The sequence below is a fragment of the Poromitra crassiceps genome, assembly GCF_964638095.1.
Source record: "Poromitra crassiceps genome assembly, chromosome: 14".
NCBI lineage: Eukaryota > Metazoa > Chordata > Actinopteri > Beryciformes > Melamphaidae > Poromitra > Poromitra crassiceps.
The window spans coordinates 35,219,679-35,229,070 of NC_139633.1; the positions used below are offsets into that span (position 1 = coordinate 35,219,679).

Consider the following 9,392-nt stretch of genomic DNA (forward strand, 5'->3'; position numbering starts at 1 on the left):
TATCTTAGCTGGTTGGCTTGCTTCCAGGATTCAAACTTTATAAGAATGTTCTGAAACGAATGAATGGGAAATTCACTTCCTGGAACCGGAGCCATTCAAAAGTGAGAACTGCCAGTCAGATGAGGGCGCTATTATCTGCAAGCTCACAGTTACAGCATCAATAGTATGGTCAACTAATCCTAATGTCTTCTCATCAGGGAGCAACGATGGCGACACCTGTAGAGCTGCTCTTGGGAACTTTGGATGATTTGGGAGATGACGAGTTCAAGAGGTTCAAGTGGTTCCTACAGCAGACTGGCATCCTAGACATCCCAGCCATCCCAAAGAGCCGCCTGGAGAAGGCAGACAGGCTGGACACAGTAGATCACATGTTCCAGACCTACAGCGAATACACTCTGGAGGTGACCAAAGAGGTTCTGAGGAAGATCCTCAAGAATGATCTACTGCAACGATTATTAAAAACCAGTTCAGGACCCGAAGGTAAGTAATGGGACAATTATAAAATGCGACTTTATGCAAGCATGCATCACATAAAATGATTTGTAAGATATGACATATATGACAAAATTATTTAAAAACACTTTTTGCCAACAATGTATATAGAGTGTGAGTCCACAGTTAATCACGATTAATCGCACAATTAATTTGATCTGTTGTAAATCTACCTTAAACCGAGGTACCTTAAACCTGACATTTTCTTGTGCCAGTTAACAACACTTGAGAGTTTTGTGCAAACATACACTATTGCATGGGGAGTAGCTATTATCATTAGCTATTATCATTAGTATGGGTAAGTATTTGGCCATTGGTATTGTTATTATTGCTAGTAGTTACTGGGAATACGCAGTAACTAGTCTGTCTACTCTGTCTCTCTCAAATATACAGTATATATATATATATATATATATATATATATATTCAATCATGAGAGACCAGTGGGTAAAGTTTAACAAGCGAGCTTTATTCACGAATGGCATGGCGGTTAGTTCTATGGCACGAAATGGCATGGCAACTAATTCTATTGCATGGCAGCATGGCAACTGATTCTTTGGCATAATGACTCCGTGGTAAGATGCCTCTCTTCTTGTGGTGAGAGAGGAGGGCATCTGCTCAGACTAGGATAGAGAATCCCCCCCTGTAGGGAATTCTTCAGGAGTCAAGACGTTGGTGGTGGACTGGGGAGGTGGGTGGGGCGAAACGCAGCTTCAGAGGAGGGGATACGACCTGCCCAGGTACAGCGACCATGGAGGTGAAGGATCAGGGAAAGAGGATGATGACGCGCTGATAGGGGTGTCACAATACACTAATTTCACGATACGATACCATACACGATATTGGGTTCACGATAACGATACGATACGATATTTTAACAATATTCTTTTTAACATAACAAAAGTAAATAATTTTTATGTATTTAGTTATCATTTATTTAACCATGTGAGTCCCATTGAAATCGAAACCTCTTTTCAAGGGAGCCCTGGGAAAATACTTTCATTTGAAATACACAAAATACAAAACAAATGCTGTTTTTGGAAATTGTTATTATAATAACTATAAAACAACATGGAAGATAATGCTTCTCTTGCAATAGAATGTGTCACACTGTCACAAACTAAATGTTTGTTGCATGGTGAAAGAAAAATAAAGTAATCTATTTCTTAAATAACTCATGCTCAATGGTCCCTAAACTTATGTACCCCTTGAGCTGTTTTGCCATCCCAGTAGTAGTCTACCCCCTCACTCGTGCGTGTTGATTCTGCTAAATTTGTTCTATTATTATTCAGGAGCAAAAAAAAAAAAAAAAAAAAAAAAAAAATTCTCTGACGATACGCATATCGTGACGTTTCGATATCGCGATATATCGTGCGACGAAATATTGTGACACCCCTACGCGCTGAGCATGGCTATATGTACTGCCACCTCATAGCCTCCGCAGTGACGTCATATTGGCATGTTGACAGGGGCTGATTGGCTATTGAGGATGGGGTGATGAGTCACACGTCATAACGGACGTCACACTAGGATTACACTTGACTGGGAGCTGATGCCTATTGTGATGTGAGGTAACATGACTGGTCTTCATCTTGAAACTAGGTCGAGACCAAAGACAGGGGGGGAAAGAGAGAGGGGGGAGAGAGCAGGCACGCAGCTGCTCTTGTCTGCACACACTGTGGCTCGAGAGATGTGGAGGATAGCACAGTTAACTTCACAGAGTGCAGCCTGAGAGATGTGTATTCCCAGTAACTAGTAGGGATGGGCATTTCTAGCAAAAACACTATTCGAAATTCGCTGGCCAAAGTCGACTTTTAATCGAAATTCGAAAATAAATAAATAAATGTAAAAAAAAAAAAAATGTAATTTAAAATAAATAAATTGTGAGTTAAATGTTGCATTGTCTCCCCTGATTCTAAGTCTAAGGCTTTATTAATTAATAGAAAAAGCTTCTGCTGTGGATTTTTAGCTCAAACAAGCATTGCACCACTGAAGTAAAGAACATGTTACATGACATTGACATTTTCGAAAATAAAAAACAGTTTTGACAATCATGAGTGGTTCATTAAATATTTAGTAGGCTCAGGTCTGAGTGCCAAAGGGGTGCCAAAGTCACCCCCTCTCCCTCTTCATGGGATTTCATCCGCCATTCATTTTTCCATAAACCTTGCTTAAAATGCTTATAAAAATTGTTTTACTTGCTCAAACCAAGCGATTCGACTATACTTAGAATCAGGGCAGACAATGCAACATTTCACCAAAAAAAAAAAAAATCCCCCGAATTTCGACTTTCAATAATAAAAGTCGACCTTGATAATAACAACGATTATTCGAAAATTCGAAATTCGATGCCCATACCTAGTAACTAGTAGCAATAATAACAATACCAATGGCCAAATACGTACCCATACTAATGATAATAGCTAATGATAATACTACCCATGCAACAGTGCATATTTGAACAAAGCTCTCAAGTGTTTTTAACTGGCACAAGAAAATACCAGATTTAAGGTACCTCCGTTTACGGAAGATTTAGAACCGATTAAAAAAAAGAGTGAGATTAATTTGCGATTAATCGTGATTAACTATGGAGAATCATGCAATTAACTCATTCTCTGCCAAAGACGTACTCGGACGTACTTTTTACAATGGCGTTCTGTGCCAAGGACGTACTCGGACGTACTTTCATGTTTTGGCTGTTTACATTACATCAGACACTTTCCCAGCCTGTGACATTGTTTCAAGTCAAACTGATAAAAGCAACCCGCTAGTTTAGTATTTATGGGTGGAGCCTGTGGTCGAAACAGACTCCGATCCAGAGTTCTCGGCTGGCGACGATGGTGAGGAAGACGCCAGCGTTTTTGTTGTTGCTACGAAGGCTCCCCTTCACAGCGTTCTGACACGGATGAATCGGAGGAGGAGAAATGGGTGCCACTTGGAGCGATGACGATGGTAAAAAGTAGCCTATTTTTTGTATCGTGTTTGAGATGAAATGATCACACACAACATTCGAGTATAATTGTCACGCATTGTTTATAACTTATGCCGCCGGCATGACTCGCTTCACGTTTCCTCTTGCCAGCTTGCCAGCTTGCCAGCTTGCCAGCTTGAGAGCTCTGTCACACTCAAGGGAAGGGGAATCACATGGATACGTCAAACCGCGTCACACACCCGTCCCCAGCAACCAAGGCGAAACATGTGTCACATAAACATTTCAAAGTTTACAGCACTAACGTAGCTATTGTGTGATCTTCTGTGCTAACGTTAGTTATGAGAGGTAACGTGACAGCAGGTAACGTTACAGCACTCGTTATTCCTGTGTGTGTGTGTGTGTGTGTGAGAGAGAGAGAGAGAGAGAGAGAGAGAGAGAGAGAGAGAGAGAGAGAGAGAGAGAGAGAGTGTGAGTGTGACCACAAGGGTTCGTTCCATTTGTTTATGCTTTTATCAAGCTAAGCTAAAAATCCACATGGCAACTGTAAAATACATTATCTTATTTTTTATTTTTTATTTTTTTATTTGGGAAAACAAATACTGTATATGTCTGATGTGTCACTGAGGCAAAAAATAAAAGGCTCAAAAGAGAGTTCTGCTTGAAACGGTGTCATTCACTAAAAACCTATTTTTCTCCTATTTCTGTTACAAAGGAGGGCATTTTTAGTGAAAACAAGCTAACTTCCACTGCTTGTAACTAAACAAGGAAACATGGTCGAGTTTCAGTTTTTTACAAGGGGTAAGAAGAGAGTCTCTGCTTTATTGTGAGATATGTTGTGTAATTTTATTCCTAGCACAGAATATTCTGTGGGTCCTGGAAGATCAGGAAATATGCTCAAAATCCTGGCACTGGGAGCACACAGACCGAAATGACCCTGGCAGAGAATGAGTTAATAGCGATTAAATATTTTAATCGATTGACAGCCCTAAATGAAATGTATATAGAGTGTGAGTCTGCTTTCATTAGCCTATGTCCAGACAATAGATTTGTGAAGAGGGGCAGGCTGCCATTTTAGTATAGAAAGTATCTGCTTGTTCAACACAAAAGTTGCCAACACAAACAATAAAGCACAGATTGTAGGAATTATCAGCACAGTGGAAAAGTGTCTATAGAGAATCTGATTGGTTGCATCAACCTCCCTGTTGCATGACCCTCACCCTAACTCCCTGTTGAGTAATAATAACTGACTGTACAACAGCTTATACCTTCAACTCCATTAAACGCCAGGATGAGCTTACTAAATAAATTCATGTTTAGAATATGGACAGGAAATATTAGCATTACTCATAATTACTATACCATTCTCTCATTGTTGTCTGTTCATTCAGAGATGCTTGCAGAGTGCCGGACTAAACACAAATCCAACTTGAAGAAGAAGTTTCAGCGTTTGTTTGAGGGAATCACAAACTCAGAAAAGTTGATACTTCTGAATGAGATCTTCACAGAGCTCTTCCTCACAGAGGAAGAGACTGGAGAGGCCGACAATGAACATGAATTCAGGAAGATTGAAACGGCATCCAGGAAACCAGTGATTCCAGAAAACACAATCAAAAGTGAAGACATCTTTAAACCCTTACCTGGAAGAGATGAACCAACCAGAACAGTGCTGACAAAGGGAGTGGCTGGCATTGGGAAAACAGTCTTAACACAGAAGCTCACTCTGGACTGGACTGAAGACAAAGCCAACCAGGATATGCAATTCATATTTCCAATCCCTTTCCGAGATTTGAATCAGCTGAAAGAGAAACAGTTCAGCTTGGTGAAACTTCTTCACCACTTCTTTCCTGAGACCAAAAAAGCAGGAATCTGCAGGTTTGACAAATTCCCAGTTATGTTCATCTTTGATGGTCTGGATGAGTGTAGACTTCCTCTAGACTTCAAGAACAACGAGTTCCTGGATGATGTTACACAGTCAACCTCAGTGGAGGTGTTGCTGACAAACCTCATCAAGGGGAATCTGCTTCCGCTTGCTCACATCTGGATAACCACACGACCTGCAGCAGCCAGTCAGATCCCTTCTGAGTACATTGACATGGTAACAGAGGTGAGAGGCTTCAATGACCAACAGAAAGAAGACTACTTCAGGAAGAGTTTCAGAGATGTTGAGCAGCAGGCCAACACAATCATCTCCCACATCAAGAATTCAAGGAGCCTCCACAACATGTGCCACATCCCAGTGTTCTGCTTGATCACTGCTAAAGTTCTGAAGCATCTGTTGAAAACCTGTGACACAGAAAACCTGCCCAAGACCCTGACTGCGATGTACATCCACTTCCTGGTGGTTCAGTCCAAATTGCAGAGTGCAAAGTATCACGAGGGAACTGAGACAGATCCACACTGGACACAGAACAGGGACATGATTCTCTCTCTGGGAAAACTGGCTTTTGAGCAGCTGGAGGAAGGCCACCTGATCTTCTATGAAGAAGACCTGAAACAGTGTGGTATTGATATCAGAAAAGCCTCAGTGTACTCTGGAGTCTTCACACAGATCTTTAAAGAGGAGTGGGGGCTGCACCAGGACCAGTTCTTCTGCTTTGTCCATCTGAGCATTCAAGAGTTTATGGCTGCTGTTCATGTCATGTTCTCATTCAAGACTGGTGTCAATCCACTGTCAGAAGCCTCCAGGTTGTCTAGGCTACTCAGACCCAGATCAGCAGTAAAATATCTCTACCAGAGTGCTGTGGACAAGGCCTTACTGAGTCCAAATGGACATCTGGACTTGTTCCTCCGCTTCCTCCTGGGCCTTTCACTGGAGACCAATCAGACTCTCCTACGAGGCCTGCTGCCACAGACAAGAAGTAGCTCACAGACCAATCAGGAAACAGTCCAGTACATCAAGAAGAAGATCAAGAAGAATCCCTCTGCAGAGACAAACATCAATCTGTTCCACTGTCTGAATGAGTTGAATGACCATTCTCTAGTGGAGGAGATCCAACAGTACCTGAGATCAGGAAGTCTCTCTACGGTCAAAATCTCCCCTGCTCAGTGGTCGGCTCTGGTCTTCATCTTACTGTCATCAGAAGAAGAGCTGGACGAGTTTGACCTGAAGAAATACTCTGCTTCAGACAAGGCTCTTCTGAGGCTGCTGCCAGTGGTCAAAGCCTCGAATAAAGCTATGTAGGTTCATACATAACTGGGTAGATCAAATATATTAAATAAAATATATATACATTTTCAAATGTGTTGTATATCTCTCTCACCAATTCTTCTTCAGGCTGAGTGGCTGTCAGCTGTCAGAGAGAAGCTGTGAAGCTCTGGCCTCAGTGCTCAGCTCCCAGTCCTCCAGTCTGAGAGAGCTGGACCTGAGTGACAACATCCTGAAAGATGCAGGTGTGAAGCTGATCTCTGCTGGACTGGAGAGTCCACACTGTAGACTGGAGACTCTCAGGTGAGTATTCCTCTTCGTGTTCAACAGACAACCATTTAAATCCTGATTCACATACACGTTACTATCAGCAATTATCACACGGCTTTGTTGAATGCTTGATTCTGATTGGTCGATCACGGCATTCTGCAGTCTGTTATTTCTGTGTATTAGACCATTGCTTATAACAGACAATTCTGATGACAGACTCCGGAGGCCGTGGGTCATATCAATCTGCAGAAAGAAGTCCAGTAAATGCTGTTGCTTTAATAATCAAATTAACAAGGGGAGTGCCTCTCCTAGTTACATTTTGATTTCTTTAGTTAGTAACCGTGTAATAAGCTGGATGATGTACAGCTCACATAAACACATATCATGTAGAGGATTATCTCTGTTCATGTCATTTTAAAACCAATTGTGAATCCAATATTTACCAAGACTTCCTAGTCTATGTGAATTACTTTCCATGATATGTGAATTACTTTCCATGATATGTGAATTACTTTCCATGATATGTGAATTACTTTCCATGATATGTGAATTACATTCCATGAGGACCTCTCCTTGGATTCAGATTCAGATTCAGATGACTTTATTTATCTCAGAAGGACAATTCATTTTCACAGCCTACCCAACACCTTAAAAGCTCACAGGCGAGGAACAAATACTCCTGACAGACATGACAAGACATAACGTAACAGCATGACATAACAAACTAGAACGAATGCAACGCAGACTTATGCCTCCGCCATTAGTTCATTCTTGAGTCCAAATCGCCATTTGAGGCAAATTGGAAGAAATTCCGTCAAGGCGCTCCTGAGATGTTGCGTTACAGAGCTTGGAAATTGGGTGTGTGAGGTCACAGTGACCTTGAACTTTGACTACCAAAATGTAATCAGTTCATCCTTGAGTCCAAGTGGACGTTTGAGGCAAATTCGAAGAAACTCCATCAAGGCATTCCTGATATATTGCATTAACAAGCTTGAAAATGGCATTCGAGAGGTCACAGTGACCTTGACCTTTGATCACCAAAATGTAATCCGTTCATCCTTGCGCCCAACTCGACGTTTGAGCCAAATTGGCAGAAATTCCATCAAGCCGTTCTTGAGATATCGCTTTAACGAACTTGGGAATGGCAATAATACATATTTATTAATGGTGCATCTGTTACACTTATTAGATTAACGAGGAGTCCAACTTGTGCCAACACATTTGTTTTATTTATTTTCATCCGGGTGCTGTGAAACACACAATACACACACAGATTAGCTCAGCTAGCTCTTGTCTCGTTGTCACTGTTCACCCACGTAGCCTTCTGAATCTAACCTGGTTTCCTGTCTGGCAAATGATGACATCATATCATATTCCAATTCCAACTTATGACATTATCACATTAACAACAGTTTCTCATATAGCCGTAATAATATTCACTTCAATTCACACTTCTTTAGACAACATATTTCAATTGGCACATAAACACATTCAATAATCCCCAAAATATATTCTAAACACATGGTCATTAATTCCCATTAATCTATATTATTATTTTAAATCCCTTTAATTATTCAACTCTACCCAAAATCAATATTCTCTATAATACTATATTTATCAGCAACCCTCGTGTGGTCTTCGTCTTTTAGTCACACCGAGGGCGTTCGAGTCAATTTGACCCGGCTCAAGTTCAACCATTCTAAAGTCGTTATAAACCCCAAAAATCCTACTAATCATAGTTTGTTCTTCATTTTAATAAAGAGCTACTCAAGTTTATTTATTATCTCCGCGAGGAGATTATGAGATTGTCGCTGTCAGTCGTCTGTCTGTCTGTGCGTCTGTGCGTACGTGTGTTCGTGCGTGCGTGTGTTCCTCCCGGATCTCGAGAACCATTGGTCGGATCTACTTCAAACTTTGGGAGTGTACTAAGGAGTACGTGATGGAGTACAGTGACCTGTTTTCGTGCAATTCGGTATAGCGCCACCTACTGGCAACACAGTGCGTGTGTTCCTTGTGTGTTCCTCCCGGATCTCCAGAACCGTTGGTCGGATCTACTTCAAACTTTAGGAGTGTACTAAGGAGTACGTGACGGAGAACAGTGACCTGTTTTCGTGCAATTCGGCATAGCGCCACCTACTGGCAACACAACAAGTGGTTTATCTAGAGAACCCCTGGTCCGATCAACTTCAAACTCGGGGAGTGCGCTTAGGGGGACCCAACGGAGTGCAGGGAGCTGAATTCCAGGCAATTCGGCATAGCGCCACCTACTGGCAACAAAATGCTTATCTCAACAACTCTTTCCCGGGGTTTCTCGGAGAAAATTCCGCCCACACAGGTGCAAGAGAGGTGACCTGTAGCTAAAAATAGCAAAAAAGTATCAAAACATACTGTCAACTCTGAGTGAACTTTCATTGTGTGTGTGTGTGTGTGTGTGTGTGTGTGTGTGTGTGTGTGTGTGTGTGTGTCATAATGCAATGTTTACTAGAAAATGCCAATATGTTTAACATTTTCAAAGAAAGAAATTGTCTAAATTTCACTTCTGACCCCTTTTAG

General features: G+C 41.5%; 1 protein-coding gene across 1 annotated transcript; it reads left to right on the top strand.

Annotated features, from left to right (window-relative positions):
- Positions 1-206: 206 nt before the first annotated feature.
- LOC310789167 (protein NLRC3-like) lies at positions 207-6,703 on the top strand (the record flags this gene model as incomplete). The annotated part of the gene is made up of 3 exons (XM_083650757.1): positions 207-480; positions 4,813-6,438; positions 6,699-6,703. 3 exons carry the CDS (start codon positions 207-209, stop codon positions 6,701-6,703), a joined length of 1,905 nt encoding a protein of 634 aa, XP_083506883.1.
- Positions 6,704-9,392: the final 2,689 nt, after the last annotated feature.